We start from the raw sequence: 22,926 nt of genomic DNA on the forward strand, positions 1-22,926 counted from the left end.
CTTCTGACAGCTGGGTTGCCTCCCTCAGTGATAGAGGCTGCTCCCAGCCCTCACCCGTTTGGCCCAGAGCCCGACACGGGGTGGGGTGAGGGCGGGTGTAAGAGAGGCCCTTTGAAAGAATGGCATTGCCGCCGCAGAGTCCTGGCAGGAGTTGTTCGTGATAGAAGGTTCGCAGAGCCCTCAGCTACCTACTCTGGTGACTAGAGACACCCTAGGAAACCTTAGGGTTGGCCAGGAGGAACACCTGGGCCATTTTTGGAGCTGGAGCTGTTCCCTCTCTAGTTCTGGGATAGTGTTTGTTTTCCCTGGAGTTGGGCTCTGTTTGCCTGAAATCACATGGAGCACCCCCAGCCCATTCTTATCGCCTGGAGCCATGACGTTTTTCCTGTCCATGTAGCTCTTGTCTGCAGTCGGTTGGCCTCTTGCAGTGTCCAGAGAAGGGAAGGGGAGCTTGCCAAGGGTGTCTGTGATGGGTCTTTCTGGACATGAGACAGTGCATCCCAGTGAATAGAGACGGGGTTCTGGAGAGACTGAGCAGGGGGGAGGTGCTGTTTTTGGTATGAGCAGAGAGTAAATACCGAAGGATACTTTCTTGGCCTGTCCAGCGTGATGGGTTGGTGCCCTTTACTTCAGGTCCACGGCTAATGTCCCACCCAGTTCCCAGGACCCTTCTGGCTCCACATCCATGGAGAAGACTCAGCCGCTTCTTAACCCTTAGCCCTGCTGGACTCTCGGGTCATGTCCAGCTGTGGAGCCATGGAGGGTATTAGGGTCAGGAGTAGGAGAAGAGTTTTGCTGTGTGGGGCTTTAGTTCATAATTCCTTCCCCTTGCCCTGCCTTACACTAGAAGGAGGAGTCTTAACACTTCAGAGCTATGCAATTAATGAAATTAACAGCAATTAGATAGCTGGTCTTGGCAGGTAGAGGTTACAAAGGAGATGTTTGATTTGTTGTCATGTTCCTACTTGGTGTCTCTGGAGCTCAGGTGTGTGAGGGACAGAGAGGAATTGGGAATTAATCCTGGGTTTTGTCCCCTGGTGCACAGCAAGGGTTATACAAAGGCTGATCAGGTAGAAACCGTGATGTTGGCTGCTCAGTCCTTCAGCAGTGGAGGAGCTGGAATAGACTGGGTTCGACTCTGGAGAACAGGGATCTTGCTGACCTCAGGCTTTGGTGGGCAGCTGCTGGGTCAAAGGCCAGTGGTAGGTGGAAGGCCACAGAGTCCCCTGGGGGTCAAGCTCATAGACAGAACCACTATCTACATCTTCAATTCATGGATGAGGAAATGGAAGCTTAGGAATATTAATTGACTGACCTGGGGTCACTCAGCTATGTGGTGGTAAGGTTGAGACTAGAACTGAGTTCTCTGAATGTTTAGTTCAGATGTCATTGTGTTGGGAGGTTCCTCTCTCTCTTCTCAGCCCCCTAACTCCCATAATAAATATGAGAGCTCTGAACTCCTGAGATGAAAGTCTCTGGAATATGCATATAATAAGGAGGGTGTACATTGTTATTATGTATGTGTTGGGCAGACTTTCAGATATAAGACATTTGTTGGGGAGCAAGGAGGTCACAACATGTAGGCAGGTGGGCAGACTGGAACTCGAAAGGTTAACAGCAGAAAGGGTCTTTTTTTCCTCACCAGAAAATCCCAGTCTATCTTAATTTTCCTATATCTGCTTCAGAATCTGGGATTTGTGGCTTTCACATTCATACCTCTCTGACCTGTCTTTCTTGGGATGATGTATAATGTCTCTGTTTTACCTCTCCTTCCCTTTTTCCAATCAAGGGAGAAAAGGACAAACTTGATTTTAGACCGTAGAGATTTTGAAAGGCCTTTGGAATTCCTCCCCACCCCTAAAACGTCCATAATCTCTGGGACTTTCTAGAGGAAAGGATCCATTTTCTTTTGACTGGGATTTGCATCTGCCAGGGCCTCCCTGGACTCAGAGGCAAGGTCAAGTCTCCGTGAGGACTTTGGTTTTGGCTAGTTGGGGTTTCAGTCATGCGGGTGAATTGAGCGTCAATCTGAGACAGCGCATCTTTGGCCTTGTGGCCTGTGGTATAACCACAGAAGGTCACTTACAGACATGGTGACAGGTGATTTAATGAGCGTTTCCTGTCTTGCATCTCTGGAAACCTGACCCTGTCCCTCTGCACCCAGGAAGGAGGTGGCCCTAAGAGGCCTCTCCCTAACCCTGACCTCACAGAAATTAGGGGCCTGGTAGGCCATTGCAAAGATTTTTGGCCTTTTTTTGGGGTGGGGAGCTTTTATTACCAACGAAATGGGTGTCCCTCTGGCTACCGTGTATAGAATAGACACGAGGAGGACAGGGTGGAAGCAGGTAGAGCAGTATTATTTTACTAAAACCCTATGAAACAGATCTCGTTATGCCTATCTTACAGAGTGAAAAATATACCCCAAGCCACATGGCTTATAAGTACTGGAGTCAGGAGTCAAATCCAGGCTGTTGAACGTCAGAGTCTGTACTCCTAACCACCACCCAAGGCAGGTCTGTGCCCGGTGTACTCGTCTGTTTCTCTTCCATCTTGCATTGCTTTATGGGCCTCTTTCCTTAGAAGTGGGCTGTGCAGAAAAAACTCTGGACAGGGAGTCAGGATTCCTGGGTCCAAGCCTGAGCTCTGCTGCTATCTGGCACGTGACCTTTAGCAAAGAGCCTCTCTGAGCTTGAGTTTCTTTATCTACAAAACAAAGGCCAACAATAATAGTAGCAACAGTAAGAGCTGACTGTATGATACATGGATTATTCCATTGAATTTAAATGACATCTTGGCTTTATTGATAAGGAGACTAAGACTAAGATATTAAGTAACTTGAAAGCTGTGGAGGCAGAATTCGTACCCAGGCCTGCTGTCTCCATAAGGTACTTTTGGAGTTCCTAACACAGTGGGCTCCAAAAGTATCCTGAGACCCTTTGCTCTAGAAGGAAACTTTTGGACCTGTGGAGTCTCATTTCACTTGTAGTGTTTTAACATGATACGCTAGTCAGGATTCTTAGTTGCAAGTAGCAGAAACCCAATTCAGCCAGCTTTAAGCTCTCCCCACCAAAAAAAACCCCAGTTAATTGGCTCATATATTGGGAAGTCCAGTGGCAAATGGCTTCAGGCAAGTCTGGATCCAGGTGTTCCAGTGATGTCTCTCTGTATGTGTGTCTCTATCTCCTCTGTCAGCTTCATTCTCAAGCAGTCTCTCCCACATTGTGGCAAAGATGACCATTGGCAGCCCCAGGCTGACATCTGCCAGCCTATCAAACCTCAGAAACACAACATCTTTTTCCCTGTAATTCTAGCAGGAGTCCCAGGGCCAGCTCTTATTGACCTGACTTGGGTCATGTGATTATCCCTTATTTAACCAGACCCTGTGGCACTGAGTGGCTGGGTTACGGTTACATGTCTACTCCTGGAGCCCAGGACTTGGTTCAGTGCTGCTCAAATCACATGAAATAAGAGTTGGGGAGGAGTGGTCCCATGAAGGAAAAATCAAAATACTGGTAGTAAAATAAAATAAAATAAAATAAAATAAAATAAAATAAAAAAAACAGGGAAGGATGCTAGACAGGCATCTTTTTTGGGGTAATAGAAGCAGTCTATGTCTGTGATTCTGAAACTGTTTTAAGGCACCTCCAAGGAGCTGCAGCAAGCTCATGGGAGCACTGGGGGATAATTTAAATTTTCAAGGGAAACACAATGACATCTGTCACACACCCCTTAAACTACTAACTTGGAGGAGTTCACAGCTGTACATTAGGTTATGCTATGTTCTTTTTAATGATGTCATATCTTTGTGAAGTTGGATTTTTGGTGGTCTCTGATTAAAATGAAGAACTAAGTGAAAATTGGTTTGGGACAAGAAATGGGGCTGGCAGGGTCCAGTCTAATCCAAAGGTTTGAGGATTTGTGCAGGGCCTGACAGGCACTCACATCAGTAGATAATTTCGCTTACTTCAGAATGAAATAAAAATACTTTTGCCAACTTCTGTGTATTATTTTTTCCCAAACGACTACTAAGTTATTAGGACATAAATACTTCTCAATTATTTGGACTAAGGACTCTGCAAAGTTTATTGGGACACTAAGGGTGCAGTGAACCTACGAGTTTGGGAACCTTTGGTTTATGTCCTGATTGTAGTGGTGATTACACAACTCTATATATTTGCCAAAAGTCATTCAATTGTTCACCTGAAAATTGGTGGATGGATATGTAAATTATCCCTGAGTAAAGCTGATTTAAAAAAACCAGTACTGGCTTGTTACATATATCTCATCCCCTAGCTCTTTCTCAGCTAAGAAAACTAAGAAGTGGCAGACTCTGGATATAAAGTCTGTCTGACTCTACAGCCTAATCACTTAGCCATTACGTTATGCTGCCTCCCAGATGCCTGACACACATGCTAATACTCCCATTTACTGCTCCGATAACAGACATTACTAATCAATCCTGCACATGACTCAGAATCTTTCCCAATATAGAATTGATACAGTTTAGATCAACTCAACTTGCCATCCTTAGTAGTATTTCCATGGCAGTGAGTCTTAGTTAAGTATACTGGACATTCAGGAATCTTTATTGAAAGTTGGTTCCTTGGAAAGGGAACTGTGTAAATGCAATCACTTGAAAACTTACCACCAGCCACAGCTATAAGTCACTACATTTCGGTGGTGGCCATGGCTCTGTTGCAGTGTACTGTGTTGCGCACCAACTTGCAGTGCTCCTAGGCCAGAGCTCTGTCTGAAAATGCCACTTGCTTCCATTGCCAATAATTCTTGCACTAAATGTTGATTCAGGAGTTGTGTCAGCCAAGTTGTGTTAAGAGGGCATCTCCAGATGTTTCACAGCCGTGCTGGGACCTGAGTCATTAACCTCATTTTCCCACTGGGGCAGATTGTGGGGCCTCAGAGGACAGGAGAGGCAGCAGATCTCCAGACCCTCCAATGGAAACTCGCTTGTTTGTGTCTTCTGTACGCGGTGTAAAAGGATGGTAATTAGGCATGTAGGAAGGAAGCTATGGGCATCCCAGCTCACAGAGCCAGTGTTAGTGTCTGTCTGCCTGTCTCTCTCTCTGACCTATTCTACGTTTTTATAAGTAATACATATCCACATACTTGCAAATTCAAATAGGAGACAGATATAAGAATTCTATAACAGCTGAAAACTGGAAACCTAAATGTGCATCAGAATGGATGATTCTACTGATGATTCGTAGGGCAGGGTACGAAGAGCAGAACATATAAACTAGAGCTACATGTATCAACATGTATAAATGTTTTAAAAAGAAAAGCAACATTAAGTGAAAAGTTGCTAGAGGTATATAGAGTATGACATGTATAGTAAACTTAAAAGCATTCGAAACAACACTGTGTTTTGCTTATTCTATGTATCTTTGTAATACAAATGTAAAGACTTGCAAGGGAGTGCTTGAGGCCAGATTCAGTGTAGTGGAGATTTGGGCAGAGCCCTAGCGTTACGCAAATGACTCTTCCACATGGGTCTCACTGAAAAGAGATTAAAGAAGGCGCTTTTTACAGAGGTGTGGCAGTTTAAAGGTAAGGCCCCTGGAGCTGGAAACAGTCCTAACCATGAAGGGACAGCTTCAGGACAGGAGCTGCAGTGGTCGAAGGCTACAGCAAAGCAGGGAGGAGGCAGGAGGAACAAATACCCCAGCCTCTCTCTCTCCTCTCGCCCCCCAGTCTTCTGTCCGGGCATCCCACTGGCTAAACCCAAGTAGGAGGCAGGGCATGGGAGCCCAGGAGATGCAGTTCATAGGGGTCAGCTTGCCAGGGCACAGGGAAAGACAGAGGTGATCGGGGTGGGCTGGGGGCCAACATAAACAGCAAAGGGTTCCCCTCTTTGGAGGGAGAGGATGGGAATACCACCTAGAGGGAATATGTATGGGCTTTCAGCTCTGCAGTATTATGTGTTAAGCTGAGACTGAGAATGTGGGTGTTAACGATATGTTTATTTTCTATTAATTATATGACTTTCTGTCTTTTCCAATATGCCTGAAGTATTTCATAATAAAATGAGCAGGAGACCAAAAAGTAACCTAACAGTTCCAAAAGGCTTATTAGAAAAATATAAGCTCACCTTCGGTCATTTCTGTGATTATGACCGTGCAAATATCATTTACTGAAGACCTGATCAGTGTGTGATGCTAGCATTTTATCTCTTTGAGATTTGGATTACATTTATATAGTTAGCACTTGATTCTTGACTGGCAGTGTTTGCCACATAATTATCCTCTTTTTTCTCTCCACCTAAAGCTCTGTCTTTAGATATTTTATCAAGTGTGTCTCTTTTCTTTGCTTGGTCTTGAACTAGACAGTTAGGGGGTTGGGACTTGCTTTGTGCAGCAGAATAGCGTCCTTTCTTCCCCAGCTGCTTGTCTGCTCTGGTGCCCCCAGCACTCTGGGTTATTTTGGAGGTAGCAACTTGAAGTGGGAGTCAGTCATGTTTAATAAGCTGGCGCTCCCTGCATAGTAGGCAGAGACCCGACTCTCAGTCTTTGGTGAGTTGTCTCCCGTGCTCCCATCTATGACTGCCAAGTTTAGAAATAAAAATAGTGGCTCGGCATTTTGGCATTTTCTTTGAAAGTTAAACATACATTTGCCATACGACCAGCAGTTCCATTTTTAGATATCTATCCAAGAAAAAGGAAAATATATATCTGCACAAAAACTTGTACATGAATGCTCTTGGCAGCATTATTCATAGTAGCTCAAAAGTGGAAATAACCCAAATGTCCAACAACTAGTGAATGAATAAACCAAATGTGGTATAAATGCTGAGTAGCAATACAAAAATACTAATACGTGCTACAACATAAATACACCTCAAAACATATGCTACATGAAAGAAGCCAGACACAGAACCACATATATTGTAGGATTCCATTTATATGGAATATCTAGCAAAGACAAACCTATAGGGACAGAAGGTGGATTAGTGGTTGCCAGGAGCTGGGAGGAGGGGAGAGCTGGGAGTCAGTGCTGATAGACACTAGGGATCTTACTGGGTGATGGAATGTTCTAGAACGGAATGTGGTGATAGTTGTGCAACTTTGTAAATGTATAAAAATCACTGAACTGTGTCCTTAAAATGAGAATTTTATGATATGTAAATTATACCTCAATAAAGTTACTCAAAAAAATAATGGTTTAGGTTCTTGGTTTCGTAGAAAAACACCAGTATAGTTGCTCAGAGATATACAGTTTTAGGTGCCTATTTAGTTACTAGCTTGATGAAGGATTTATTCAACCAGGCTCCAACCAAGTCCTTATTTTTGGCATCTTTAAGATGACAGTGCCCAGGGCAAGTGCTTGGTAATAACGAGTCCAAGATTTATGGCTTCTCTTCTTACCTATTGTGGTTAACTCTGCCCAGAAGGAAAGTTCTATTTTTTTGGCAAATTAATCTAGATTCTGCCACCTGCCTCTTCAGTGAAGACATTCAACCCATACCGGCAAAGCCAAGCAAAATAAAACAGCATTTGTTTGCTTAGATTAATTGGGAAGTCAGAGCTGTACCACCTTCTGGTATAAGCTGATCCAGGGACTCAAATGAAACCATCAGGGCTTCATTTACCTCCGTCCTGTTTCCTCTCAGTTAGGTTTGTTCCCGGGCAGGGCAGCCCCATTAGCTCTGAGCTCATATCCTGCTACCTTCAAAACCAGTGGAAAAAGAGTTTCCTTTTTTTTTTTTTTAACCCCCAACAGTTCTGATAATAGCCCCACAGCTGGGTTTCATTGGTTTTGAATGCTTGTCCCTGAATCAACCTGCCGGATCAGGCTGGTTGCCTATAGCTGGGTCATTTGCCCTGGAACCTGGGGCAGGGTCAGCCCCGCTACTCCTAACCAGATCTCATGGACTGAGGGTCGGGGAGGTATGGATCTCCAAAGAAACTATAGGGGCACTAACTAGAGAGGAAATAGCTGCCTGGCTGGCAAAAACAACAGAAGGCTTCCATCTGGCAGCTAGTTCCATTCGACGCCACAGGGCCAAGGCTGAATGGATGAAGGCAGGATTGAATTGCTTCAGTGTGGCTCATCCTGTTCCTGGAAGAAAGCATCTCAAAGCACAGGTCCAGTGGAGGGTCTGCTGGAGACATCCTCGTGTGCAGAGGGTAGCCGGGGACTCCGAGAGAAGACAGGAATTGTATCCCCCCACCTCCCAGAACCCCGCCATGGACAGAGAGCATCAAGAGACAGCTGTTGCACAACATGGATGGACCTAGAGATCGTCTTTCTAAGTGAAGTAAGCCAGAAAGAGAAAGAAAAATACTACATGATATCACTTATATGTGGAATCTAAAAAAAAAGACAAACGAACTTATTTACAAAACAAAAATAGACTCACAGACATAGAAAACAAACTTTAGTTACCAGGGGAGAAGAGGATGGGAAGGGATAAATTGGGAGTTCGAGATTGGCAGATACTAATATATATAAAACAGATAAACAAGTTCATACTGTATAGCCAGGGAACTATAGTCAGTATCTTGTAGTAACTTATGGTGAAAAAGAATATGAAAATGAATATATGTATGTTCATGTATGACTGACATTATGCTGTACACCAGAAATTGACACATACTAACTATACCTCAATAAAAACAAACAAACAAAGAGGGAGAGCTGTTGCAAAATAGTGCAACCTCAGTGGAAAATGGTATGGCAGCTCCGTTAAAAAAAAAACAAACAAAACAATTAAACATGGATTACTGTATGATCCAGAAATTCCACTTCTGGATATATACCCAAAAGAATTAAAAGCAGGGACTTGAACAAATACTTATACACCCCTGTTCATAGTAACATTATTCACAATATCCAAAAGGTGGAAGCAGCCCAGGTGTTCATGGACAGGTGAGTGGATAAATGTGGTACACACATACACATACAGTAGGATATTGTTCAGCCTGAAAAAGGGAGGGAACTCTGATACGTGCTGCAGTGTAGATGGACCTTGAAGACATTATGCAATGTCTTAACAGGCCAGACACAAAAATGTAAATCCTGTATGATTCAACTTATATTAGGTACCTAGAGAAGTCAAATTCACAGAAATAGAAACTAGAGTGGTGGTTGCCAAGGGCTGGGAGAAACAAGAAATTGAGTTATTGTTTTCGGTTGGGATGATGAAAAAATTCTGGAGATGGATGGTGGTGATGGTTACACAATGATGTGAACATACATTTTTTTAACTGAAGTATATATAGTCGGTTTACAATGTTCTGTTAATTTCTGGTGTACAGTGTAGTGATTCAGTTATACATATATATTCCTTTCATACTATTTTCATTATAGGCTATTATAAGATATTGAATATAGCTCCCTGTGCTGTACAGTAGGATCTTGTGGTTTATGTATTTTACATATGGTTGTTAGTATCTGCAAATCCCAAACTCCTAATTTATCCCTCCACCCTCCCAAGAGGTGAACATATTTGATGCCAGTGAATTGTACACTTGAAATGATTAAGATGGTAAATTTTATGTGTATTTTATTACTCTCAGAAATTTTAAAAAATTTTAATGATTAACATGGTAAATTATATGTTATATATATTTGACCACAGTTGAAAAAAGAGAGAGAGACAGCGGTCTGGAAAAAAGTTAGGATCCAAGAAATGAGTTGATAACTTTTCCTGCTGCTTGTCCGACTGGCACGAGGTGGAATCAGCAGAGACTGGGCGTGGGCAAGAAATGCCCTGGGGATGGAGAGCGCATCACACTAAGGGTTTTGTTTCCGAATCCCCCAACGCACGTTCCCTCATGGCTGGCAAATCCTGAGCCTGGAGCCGAGGGTGGACCGGATATGTTTTCTCCTGTATCGGATCTTCCCTGGGAAGTGGCTCTAGCCAGTGGCAGAGAGACAGAGAACTCTCAGGGAACAGGAATGACTCTGTATCCCAGGGGACAAAATTATGGAAAAGCCCATGGACTTCCCCTTTCTCTTCAGTCTGATGCCTTAGAACTGGGCAGAAAATATCACCTGTAGAGTGTTAGGAAAGTGCCTATAAGAAAGTCAATGGGCATTGAGCATTGGTGAGGTGTGGGCAGCTGCCCTGTGCTGTGGATGGGAGTGTAAATTGGTACAGCCACTCTGCAAACAGTTTGTCAAGATCTGTTAAAACTGAAAACAAGCCTGAACGCTCTGACCCAGCAATTCCACTTTTCTTCCACAGAGAGATGCTTGCATGTGTGCCCAGGGAGGCAGTGCAAGGATAACATTCAGCGTTGCTTTGTTAGTTATCCTCAGAGACTGGAAACAACCTAAATATCCAGTGACAGGAAAAAGGCTAAATAAACTGTCACGTGTCCATACCATGAAATACTGCACAGCACTAAGAACGAAGTACGTCTGTATATTTTTATGTCAGGCAAAAGTCTTTCCTAGCTCACTGCCCGTGCAAAATCAGTTGCCCAGATTTGGCTGGCAAGCTCTTCAAGACATGTTGTTGAGTGAGAAAAGAAAGTTGTGGAACCATATCTATATTCTGATACTGTTAATATATTTAAAAAAATCAAGTGTGTACTTTAGGATACACACTATGCTGCTGTACCTAGAAGTTCACCCAGTAAAAAGACTTAAATGAGGTAGCCTCTTTCTTTCACACATAACAGTTCAGAGGGAGGTGCGGTCCAGGGTGGGTGGTGGTCCAGGTATCTGCTGTTGCATGAAACAACAATAGCTGCATTTTGCTCACGGATTCTAGGGATCAGGAGTTTAGACAGAGCATAGTGGGGATGGCTTGACTGTGTTCTGTGAGGTCAGAAGCCTTAGTTAGGAAGACTTGAATGGCTGGGAGTAAATAACATGGCTGGGGCTGGAATCATCTGGAGATTTCTTGACCCTCACGTCTGGGGCGGGAGCTAAAATGACAGGAGGGTTTGTCTTAGTTGGGGTATTGATCAGACTGCCTCCATGTGACTTCTCTATGTGGTTAGGGTTTCCATACAGCATGGTGGCCTCAGGGTAGTTGATCTTTTTGTTCCAAGAGCCAGTGTTCCAGCAAATAAGGCGGAAGTCGCATGGCCTTCTGTGATTTTTTTCTTGGAAATTGTATAGTGTCAATTCTGCTGTTTTTTAAAACCTGAGATATAATTGGCTTACGATGTTACATAAGTTTCAGGTGTATAATATAGTGATTCACAATTTTTAAAGGTTATAGTCTGTTTATAGTTACTATAAAATATTGGCTATATTCCCTGTGCTGTACTATGTATCCTTGCACAGTAGTTTGTTCCTCTTAATCCCCTACCCCTGTTTTGCCCCTCCTTTCTTCCCTCTCTGCACTGGTAACAACTAGTTTGTTCTCTGTATCTGTGAGTCTCTTTCTTTTTGTTATATTCACTAGTTTGTTTAATTTTTTAGATTTCACATATAGGTGATATCATATAGTATTTGTCTTTGTCTGACTTATTTCACTAAGCAGAATACCCTCCAGGTCAATCTATGTTGTTGCAAACGACAAAATTTAATTCTTTTTTATGGCTGAGTAGTATTCCACTGTATGTGTGTGTGTGTATATATGTATGTGGTATATATATATATATTTATACATATACACACACACACACCACATTTCTTAATCATTTACCTGTTGATGGACAGTTAAGTTGCTTCCATACTTGGTTATTGTAAATAATGCTGCTATGAACATTGGGGTGCATTTATCTTTTTGAATTAGTGTTTTTGTTGTCTTTGGATATATACCCAGGTGTGGAATTACTGGGTCATATATAGTTCTATTTTTAGTTTTTTGAGGAACCTCCATACTATTTTCCACAGTGGCTGCACCAATTTACATTCCCACTAACAGTGTATGAGGGTTCCCTTTTCTCCACATCCTCCCCTACATTTGTTATTTGTGGTCTTTTTGATGACAGCCATTCTGACAGGTATGAGGTGATATCCAACTGGTTTTGGTTTACATTTCTCTGATGATTACTGATGTTGAGCAGCTTTTCATGCACCTGTTGCCATTTGTATGGGTTCTTTGGAAAAATGTCTATTCAGGTCTTCTGCCCATTTTTTAATCAGGCTGTTTGTTTCTTTGGTACTTCTGACATACTTTATTGGTCAAACCAGCCACAAGCCTACTTGTATTTAAGGGGAGGGAAACAGAGGCCCAGCTTCTCTATGTGAGGAGTGCTAAAGGATGGGTGATGTTGTATTAAAACAATCATAGGTGGGAAGCTCTGTTACATGAGGTCACCCAGGATCCAGGTTGGTTTGGCCGAGGAGGACACAGTGGGCTTTGTCATTTGCATCATGTGGCTTCCATCTCTGGTTTCAAGGTAACTGGACCCATTGTTGCCATATGCCAGCCGGGGAAAGAGAGAGAGGAGGGCAAGCAGTTCCTTATAAAAATGTAGTTCAGAACTTATGTCACTTCTGTTGCGTCCCATTGGCTAACTCTGGGTCATACTGTGACACCTAGCTGCAGGGGAGGCTGGGAAATGTCTAGCTGGACAGCCATGTGCCCAGCTACCACCCAGTGGGGTCCTGTTATTAAAATGAAGCAAAGGAGAATAAGTCTTAGGGACAATTAATGTTTGCAACAGTGTGTATTTTTCACATATATGTATATATAGTTTATGTGTGTGTGTATATAGAAATAGGTCTGTGTGGAATTTAGAAATACATAGATACAGAGAATACAGTCTGGAAGAACACATAGGAAAAGGTCTGGAAGGAACTGGTAACGGTGGCTACTTCTGGAGAAAGGGGAGAACACAGGATAGGGGTGTATTCAAAGCTGACTCTGGTCATAGCTGCAGTATTTTAATTTTTAATGAGGATAATGTCTTCATGTTTACTTGTGAAATTAAACATTAATTCAAACTGAAGAGGGCCTGGGGAGCATCTTGCCGTTAATGTTGGAGTCTTGGTCTTATCTTGCCGTGGTGGGACCCAGCACCAAAGAGTGCAGGAGGGGGCGTGGCCTTTTACCTTCCAGAAGCCCCAGCTGGTGTTGCAGGGGCCTCTCAGTCCAAAGGCCTCACCTTCTCAAAGTGGTTGGGGTCTCTCTGCCCCCATCCTCCTCATCCAATTCTGGGGGGTTTCCTTGATTGGTTGAACATAGAGGGCTGCTTTGGCACTGAAGAAGTCAAAAGTGGTTAAAAGGCAGCCTCCTCTGTACAGATTACTTATTAATTACAGGTGGAAAGCTGGTCACTGTGCAGTGGAGAAAGCAGGTGGACACCGCCTCTCCCAAGCAGTCAAAGTTCACACCACAGACACCATGTCCCTTCTGATGGGGACGCTGAGGACACAGTGTCGCTTTAGTGGCATCTCTGTCCCAAATGCATAACCAAAACTCAGTCATGAGGAAATATCAGACAAACCTAGATAGAGCGACATTCTCCAGAACAACTGGACGGAACTCTTTAAAAAATACTGCTGTCATGAAAGACAGAAGTTGGGGCGCTGGTCCAGGCTGCAGTCATACAAGGCATGACATCCAACTGGGTCCATGGTCTGGGGGGAAATTGCCATCAAGAGATAGTCACCATCCCAATTTGAATTTGGATGTTGTTTGAAGTCATCATATTGTATTGTATCAAAGTTACATTTTCTGTATTTGATAATTGGAGATACAAGGGAATGTCACGTCCTTAGGAAATACGCCACTGAAGTGTTTAGGAGCCTGTGGTCTACCAGGAACTTCCATAAGGCTTAGAACAGGAGGCGGCAAACTCTTTTGGCAAAAAAGGCCAAGTAGTGAGCATTCTGGGCTTTCCAGGCCACGCGGTCTCTGTCACAACCACTCGCTCTGCTGTTGCAGCGACAGAGCAGCCGCAGACAGTGTATCTGTGAACGGGCATGGCTGTGCTCCAATCAAATTTATTTATGGGTACTGAAGTTTCAATTTCATGTGCTTTTCACATGTCATGAAATAGCCTTCTTTTGATTTTCTTCAACCAGGCAAAAGTCATTTCTAGCTCACTGCCCATGCAAAATCAGTTGCCCAGATTTGGCCAGTGGGCTTAGTTTACTGATGGCCTGTTATAGAAAAAGAGCACACACACACGCACACGCACACACACACCTACGTGGGGGATAAAGCAAATATGTCACAAGGTTGACGGCGGTGAATCTGGGTGAAAAGTATGAGGGAGTTCTTTGTCCTCTTACGAGTCTTTTGAAGTTTGAAATTACCTAAAAATTGAAAGTTAAATTTAAAAAGAGACATGATTTTCCTCTCTGGGGGTCCAGGAAGGAGTGAGGAAACTCTGTAAATCCAGGGGACCGAGTCCTCTCACCTGGGGGCCAAGGGAGACTTGCTCACAACATTCTTCCTTGTTGCTCCCAACTGTCATTTATTCACTTCATGGCCTTCACTATTTCTTATTTTCTGGCTTAACCTTCGTATCTAGGAACCCTCTTGGCAGACATGAGAGTTTAGGCTCTGGCCTCACTGTTTGACCATCCCCCCGTTTTCTCTCCTTCTGATAAGTGCATTTCTCTAGCACCCAAGGAAATCGCCACTTTAAATATGTTCATTGTATTATTGTTTTTAATTTTATGGTCCCTGTCCCCTCCATTGTTTTCTCTAAATTGTTGGTGTTTGTCTTAGGTCATCAGAACTCTAGAGGAAACTGGCTGTTTTCCTGCGTATGGTGTTATTTTGGGGGAGGTGTGCTGTGGCAACAATGTGGAGAAGTCACTGTGTTCCACTCCCCCTGCTTTGGGGTGAAGTCTCTCATATTTCCTCTGGCCTTGTGGCCCTGAGTGGTTATTTCCAGGAATAAGACACTGAGTTTATCGGGGTGACTGTGCCTGGGATGGGGAGGGCTGGCTTCAAGGAAAGAGGTATGTCCTTTTCTTAGTTGACATAGCAAGAACTCTCTTCATTGCTAGGATCAGAAACCCAGCTCAAACTGGACTAAGTGAAAAGGAATTTATTGACTCACAGAACCAAGAGTATTAGATAGCATGACACTCAGATCTGGTAGATCCAAGGGCTGAAATGATGCTGTGAGAATTCTGTCTCCTGCCATGTCTCAACTCTGTTTTCCTATTTGGCTTCATTCTTAGGCAGGCTCTCGCCACTCAGCAGCCCCAGGTGTACCTTCTATCAGATGAGCAAACCCAGGAGAAAGGGGTATCTCTAAACCAACACTTTTAGGTAAAGTCCCAGGGTTGACTCTCATTTGCCCAGTTTGAGCCATGTGCCTGCCTCTGAACCAGTTAGTTGCCAGGGGATTCGAGGATACTGATTGGCCAAGCCTGAATCACATGATCACTCTTGGCATGGGGACTGTTAGCTCTCTTCAAACCATCTGGACTAGGAATTGACAAGAGGGGGCTGACTCCTCAGGGGCATATTTGGTGGTTGTTCCCATCAGGAGGGATGGCCCCTGTGCAGGAAAAGACCCAGCAGGTCCTTATTATACAAGTGCTGTGCTGGCTTCCCCAGAGCCAGTCCCAGTTTTATAAGGCACGTCTTTAATAGTTGTAGTTGTAGCATCTGAACTGTCAAACTGTGACTTCTGTAGTCACATCCCCTGACACAAGCACACGGTGAAAAACGACCCCTTTATGTTCTCCTGTATACCCTGCCTGGGCCCCTCCATCCCTCAGGAAACCCACAGGATCTACAGGCAGAAGCTGGAGGAGCTGACGGCACTCCAGACGCTGTGCAGCTGCTCCATCAACAAGCAGAAGTCACGGCTGAAGGACTTGAAGCACACGCTCCAGAGGTAGGCGGGGCTGCAACTGAAAGGCTCCCCTGGCTTTAAGGAACAGAATCCCAAGTCAAAACTGGCTTGAGCAGAGAATGGAAATCTTGATGGAAAAAAACCAAGAGTAGCTTCAGGCATGACTTGATCCGGGGGGGGTCAAAGGGTGTTTTTAGGAATCTGTTTTTTTTCCCTCTGAAATCTGCCTTCCTTAAGATTGGCGTCACTCTCAGGCTGTGGTGGTCACTGAGATGGCCACCAGCAGTGCCAGGCTTTTATCCTGTAGCCTTTCTTCCTACTGGCTTGGCCAGCCCAGCAGAATGAGAACTCGTCTTTCAGCAGAAGTTCTGGGTGGGAGCCTCATTGGCTGAATTGGTTACGTGCCCATCTGCAAACCAGTCATTGAGCCTCTTTTTAGGCAACTCTCGGTCATATACTCAGTTTATGGGATAGGACAGCCCTACTTGAACCATATGGGAGGGGAGAGAGGATAAGATGTAGTTCCCCAGAGGAAAGTTGTTAAGAGAAGTCCTATTGGGCAGGTAAATAGCAAGTACCCTTCTCCTGGGTGTGGGGGCTCACCCCCCCAGGGGCTCTGGTGAGGGGGTCAGAAGTCCAGCATTCCTGGTGGGGATATGCTTGAGCTCATGGCTTCCTTCAGTTCCTGAGGCCAGGGTCACCTGTTCACTTCCCCGCCCCTTGTCTTCATGATTTGGGAAGTGCTCTCATCCCCCGCAGGTGAAGGGGTCCAGTGGATGCTGTGACCCCTTAAGGAGGCAGGGAGATAGGCTCTCAGTGGCTTGTCCCAGGTCACTTAGCTGGCCCTCCATTCCAGAGTTTGTGACTCCTGGTCAATTCTTCCCTTCCCTCATGGACAATTTTTGGGACGGTTACTGATTATACCCCTAACCTTGACAGGCCATTTTGGAAATGGGGGCCCATTAGTCACAGGGTATAGTGTGGATGGTCCATGTAATGACATCACCCTGCCTTGGAAAAACACGTCACCGACGGCAGGACTCAGGAGTCTTTTATCAGCCTTGGCATTGCTGATAATTCTTTGCTGCTGAGGGCCGTCCTGTGCTTTGTAGGATGTTTAGCAGCCTCCCTGGCCTCCGCCCATTAGATGCCAGTAGAGCCCTCCACCCGTTTGACAACCAGAATGTTCCCAGACATTGTGTAGTTTCCCAAGTTGAGAACCACTGGGTTAGAAGGTTGACCCATAAGATGGGTTCTTACGCGAAGGACCCCTGCGATTCTGAGAACGTCTATGACTTGTTTTTCTAGTTTTGAGATTAAATATCACCAAAGAATAACAGCTAGACCTTGATTGGTTGACTGCTCATACTTTTAAAGCACCTTCCTGTCTGTCCTGTTAGTAATCTCCAGGTTGTTCCTATAGACCAGCAAGAAGGATAGTATCGCCAAGAGATGTCCACTGAGCTTGTACTATGTGTCAGGTGTTCTAAATGTTTTGCATTTCATTTGCTTACTTAATCCTCAGATGCCATTGTCTGCAAGGTAGGACCGATGTCATCTCTGTTTTGAGGAGTGGAAAATAAGACAGAGGTTAAAGGACATCCCCAAGGTCATAAGGCTGGCAGGAGGCCAGCATCAAGCCCAGAGAATACAGATGGAGAATTGAGGCTGCCAGAAGCACTGAGATGGAAAGATGGGAGGGCTGTGCCCAGAGCTTCCAGATTCTTCCTTCAGCCTGAGTAACGCCCCTGTTTCTCCTGTGCCCACATCTCTGACCACAGGTACAAGCGTCATGCCAGTCGGGAGGAGGCAGAGCTCATTCAGCAGATGGGCGCCAGCATCAAGGAGCGGCAGAATGTCTTCTTTGACATGGAGGCCTACCTGCCCAAGAGGAACGGGTAGGAGCCAGGAGCTTACCCCCTCCCCCGGCCGGCGCTGTGGGCAGACGCTCAGGCCTGGAGCGTCTGGTCCATGTGGCTCCTGCCTCCCTGTTGGGGCTTGAATTTGAGGGGGAAAGGAGGAAACAAGGTCAGGAAAGAGAAAGAAGCTTCCTCACGTGTTCCTCCACAAACCCAGGAAGGGACCTCGGCCCCCACCACGTGTAGTGACATTCCTGGGAGGGCTTTTTCAAGGAACCAGATGAAGGAGCTGGTTCCCGGCATCTGCCACATGCCTGGTGCCACCTGGGGTCAAGGGGAAAGGTATCCTCTCTCAAGAGGACAAACATTTATTCAGGGCCTGCTGTGTGCCCGGCATCGTGCGCTCTTGACATCACTCACTGCATCCTCAACATCCGGGTGCGTCAGATCCAGGAGTCCCCGGTCTGCGAGGGCCAGAGTCATTAGGGCGTCTCTTGCGCAGGTGGCCGAGCCTGGGCTGACATCTGACTCCAGAGCCTGTGTTCTTTCCATCTTCCTCCTTCAGAGAAGTCCCATCTCCTTCCTCAAGTGGCATCACCGCCACCCTGTTCCAGAGAGAGATTCTGACAGTGTTGTATCATGACCTGACGTGGACTGCTAAACGCATGTCCTGTCACTTCACTCTGACCTCTTTTCTCGGTTTGGCCTAGCACTGAATCAGAGCCTCCTATCAGAGCCAACCCTCTCGTCTTATCCTTTTTTACTGTATTTGGTTAAAAATTCCATGCGTTGGATGGTGATAATTTTCTACATAATGAAATAGCATGACCTTGTTTTATAGTGTGACTCAAATCCACTTTCCCAGCTCCAATCTCTCTAGTCCTCTGTGCCTCTCACATTAGTCAGGAATCCTTGGATGACAAATGACAGAAAACCCAAGTCAAATTTGCTTAATTAAAAATAACAGATTTATTGTAAACTGACTATAACTCAGTAAAAAAAAATAGCAGATTTATTGGCTCATGTAACTAAAAAGTCCAGGTACAGCTGTAGGTATGGTTGGATCCTGCTGCTCAAATGTTAGGCAGCGTCTCTCACTTAGCTTTCTTTTTCTGAGTGGGTGAGTTTTATTCTTGGGCAGGCTTTCTCGACAGGTTGGCCCCAGCAGCTCTGCGTTTGCATCCTACCTGCTTAGCAAATCCAGTAAAGAAAGCCTCTTTGTTCTTTAGCAGTTCTGGGGAAAGTCCCAATACGGACTCTCATTGGTCTAGATGGTGTCATGTGATCATTATTCGCCCAATCAGAGGGTTGTACCCCTTTAACTGGCTGAGCCTGGGTCATGTGCCTTACCCTAGGGCCTAGGGAAAAAAGCGATTCTCTGAAGGGAAATTGTAGTGCCTTTTCAGGCACTATATATTGAGACTATATATATGGTGGGAAAAATGCATGGCTTTGAGGGGAGGGTATAGCTCAGTGGTAGAGCATGTGCTTAGCATGCACAAGGTCCTGGGTTCAACCCCCAGTACCTCCATTAAAATAAATAAATTAATTAATTAATTTTAAAAAAGCCTAGTTACCACCCCCCCCCCCCACACACACAAAAGACACTAGGAAAAAATTTTTTTAAATGCATGGCTTTTCTACACTTCTACTCCAGGTACAGCTGACTGAAGATGCCCCTAGAATTTACTTATAGCTAGAAAGAAGGTTTTTTTGGGTCCCTTTTCTCCTCTCAAACTTCTACTCATCCTTCAAAACCCAGTTCAAATCTTACTATACGTCAGTGAAGCCTTTCCAAACCCCTCTCCCTCTGTGGAATTAATCTTTCTTCCCCTGAGCTCTCATAACCCTTCATTTGCACCTTTACTAGTGTGTTAGAGTATAGGCTATTGTCACAGAAGCCTTACAGTACAATGGCTGTGACTTGTGAAGTTTTTGTCTCATGCACAAAGCCAGAGGGGAGTAGGCCAAGAGTGGTGGGTTCCTGAGGGAGTTGTCCTCGTCTGCATGGCCAGAGCTGGCTCGCACCATCACATTCTCAGGCAGCGGGGAGGAGTTGGGCAGCAGAGGACAAGCAGATCCCTTTTCACAAAAAGTGTTTGCCATTTCCTAGTGAAGCCAAACACATACATACCCTGCAGCCCAGAAATTCCACCCCTAGGGGTATATATATATATTTATACACCCAATGGAAGTGAGTGCTGAGCGTTCACAGCAAGGAAGCCAGACACAAAAGGCCACACGTTGCATGTGTCCATTTATACAAAATGTCCAGCATAGGCACATCCATAGAGACGAGAAGTAGATAGTGGTTGCCAGGGGCTGGGAAGAGTGGGGAATGGGAGTGACTGCTCATGGGTGTGCGCCTACTTTTGGGGTGATGAAAATGTTCTGGAATTAGGTGATGCTAATGGCTACAGAACATTGTAAATATACTAGAAAGCATTACATTGTACAATTTGTTTTTACTTAAAAATTTTTTAATGCTATGGTATGTGAATTGCACCTTGAGTTAGGAAAAAAAAACCAGGATGTTCACAGCAGCTGTATTTATAATGGTTGAAAACTGAAAACAAGCCGAACATTCATCAGTGGTAGAGTGAAGATGAGAATGGATAAGTTATGGTTCCTCTCCTCCATGGAGTAATAGACACAGCGAGGAAGAAGGAACCACCGATGCAGACAACCTGGATGAACCTCGCAGACACAACATTGAGGGAAAGAAGCCAGGCATAAAGTAGAACACATTCTATACATTTATGTGAAAATATAAAAAATAGGCAAAACGAATCCACGGTGATAGAAAACATAACAGTGGCACCCCTTGGCGGGGGTGCTGGCTGGGACGGGGTACGAGGGAGCCTTCTGGGGCTGGAAGCATTTTATTCCTTGACCTGGGTGTTGGTTACACAGTTGTATAAATATGTAAAAATTCATCGTGTTATATACTTAAGATTTGTGCACTTAGAGACGGTCTTTTGTAAACTGAACTAGAGGTTGTACACATGCCTTTGCCTCATTGGCCAGAGCTTAGTCACATGCTCACGTTAGCTGCAAAGGAGGCTGGGAAATATGGTCTCTAAGCCATGTGAAATGGGGGGAAATGGGTTAATCCTGATGGTCATGTCACAGTTGTCATGTTCTCTAGTTAATCACTGTTCATTCTCACTCGAGGTGAGGCTTTTACCTCTGAGCTTAGCACCCTGTTGTCTAACACCCGGTGCTCAGCGCTGGGCTCGCTCGGCTGGAATGTTTTGGGCTGGGGCCCACTCCCCGGGCTGTTAAAGACCGTGGCGGTCCTCACAGGTCTTTCCTTCTAGGCTCTACTTAAATCTGGTTCTCGGCAATGTGAACGTGACCCTTCTCAGCAACCAGGCCAAGTAAGTACCCCAGACGCCGCTCCGCCTGACTTCACGGAATCCAGGCATTTTGCTTTTTCAGCCCAGGAGAGATGGGACCAAGCTGGTACTTTTGCAGAAATAGAAAAGCATTCAGAGTGGGGACTGCGACTTTTGGTTTTCCTGATGCTCTCCTCAGTGGGTAGGCCACCTTCCTTCCTTTCAAAGGGTCAGCGTGTTGGGTGGACAGCAGTGCCAGTTTCCTGTGAGAAGTGGCCCCCAGTCCATTGCACACCTTATCACGCACATTTCTCCCAAGGAGGAGGCAGTCCTGTCCACTTAAAATCTATCACTTTCCAGGGGAAATGGAGCCATGGCTTTTCTGCTGCGATGGCTAACTGGGGAGGAGATCCTGTTTCTGCTCCCTGCCCTTCATGGGCTTGGAGCCATAAACCAGGATTCCAGGGACCTAGGAAGCTTTGCACATTGGCCCGCTTTCCCTACTTGATCATCACCATCAATTCAAAGTCTCTCCCTTAGTGTGATCAGCAGGTCAAGGATCTGACGGGGCGAGGGTCCTGCCCCCAGGTGGGATATAGTTATGTGACCTTTCCTGGGGGTGTCTATCACTGCAGATTTGCCTACAAGGATGAGTATGAGAAGTTCAAGCTCTACCTGACCATCATCCTGCTCCTGGGAGCTGTGGCATGTCGATTTGTCCTGCATTACAGGTGACGGCTGTGGTGGTGTGTGCGTGGGCATGTGGTGGGGGGGAGAAGGGGGCTGTGAGAGCGGGATCCAGGGCCACTCCCGCCTCTCCAGCGTTTGGTATGATGAGGTATAGCGTAGAGAAAGGTCATTTCTTATAGGAAACAGCAGTCCTGTCTGCCCGACAGCCATCCAACAAATACCTACTGAAGGCTGCTGGAGAGGCCTTGTAACATAGGAGTTAAGAAAGAACCCAATGTGATCCATCCATACAATGAATATTATTTGGCCACAAAAAAGGAATGAAGTACTGACACACACTCTGCAACATGGAGGAACCTTAAAAACATGATGCTGAGTGGAAGAAGCCAGACGCAAAAGGTCACATGCTGTGTGGTCCCATTCATAAGAAATGTCCAGAACAGGCAAATGCCATAGCGATGGAAAATGGGCTAGTGGCTGCCAGGGGCTGGGAGCAGGGGAATGGGGAGTGACTGCTAAGGGATGCAGGGGTTTTTGTGGAGTGGTGAGAACATTCTGAAACTAGATAGTGGTAATGATCGCACAACGCTGTGGATATACTAAAAACCACTGAGTTACATACTTGAAAAGTGTGAATTTTATGGTATATGAATTATATCTCAGTTACAAGAAGAAAGAGGGGAGGAAGAAACAGGAAGGAAGAGGAAGGAAGAAAATGAAAAGAAGAGAAGAAAGAATGAGATAGATGGACCACAGACCTCCTGGGTTTGGTCCTGACTTTGAGACTTACTGGCTGTTGCCAAGGGCGGGTGCCCTCTGGGTGCCTCAGTCTCCCCATCTGTAGAACAAAGGTGTCAGCAGGCCCTGCCTCACTGGGCTGTTGCGACAGTTCGGTGCGTTAACCCCGCGTGTGGCTCCGCCCTGCGCCTGGTACCCGGTGGTGCTGCTCAGAGGTCAGCTGCTCTGTTCAAGCAGGACGAGGCCAGTGAGCTCGCTGTGCTGCCCCAGGAGCTTTCCTTTCCCCCTCTGGTCCCGGGTTTTCTGCCCTGAGGGGAGGCAGCCAAGTATGGCTTTGGCATTTGGCCCAAGTGTCAAGGGTTTATTTCCTGGCAGGTGCTTGGCTGGGAGTCCTGTTGCCGGACTGGCCGCTTGAGCGTCCAAAGGCCCTTTCAGGCCCTGGGTCCGTGCCCGCCTGCTGCCTCAGGCCTGGCCCGTTTCCCTGGAGGGCAAAGGCTGCTCACGTTAGTAATGCCTGCTCACACGCCCCCAGAAGGGGTAAACGTTCTTGGTGTGCAACCAGATTTCCTTGCGCTGGGACCTCTAGGGGCCTCAAAGGACAAACCTGTGGTGGTT

General features: G+C 45.6%; 1 protein-coding gene across 1 annotated transcript in view; it reads left to right on the forward strand.

Moving 5' to 3' along the window:
- Positions 1-22,926, forward strand: part of TMEM120B (transmembrane protein 120B) — a 40,088-nt gene that overhangs the window by 818 nt on the left and 16,344 nt on the right. The window contains exons 2-5 of the mRNA XM_010995892.3: positions 15,610-15,728; positions 17,468-17,584; positions 20,866-20,925; positions 21,519-21,614. Of these exons, the coding sequence (XP_010994194.1) occupies positions 15,610-15,728; positions 17,468-17,584; positions 20,866-20,925; positions 21,519-21,614 (392 nt within the window). The remainder of the gene's footprint in view (positions 1-15,609; positions 15,729-17,467; positions 17,585-20,865; positions 20,926-21,518; positions 21,615-22,926) is intronic.

Source organism: Camelus dromedarius, chromosome 31 (assembly GCF_036321535.1).
Source record: "Camelus dromedarius isolate mCamDro1 chromosome 31, mCamDro1.pat, whole genome shotgun sequence".
NCBI classification, from domain to species: Eukaryota; Metazoa; Chordata; class Mammalia; order Artiodactyla; family Camelidae; genus Camelus; species Camelus dromedarius.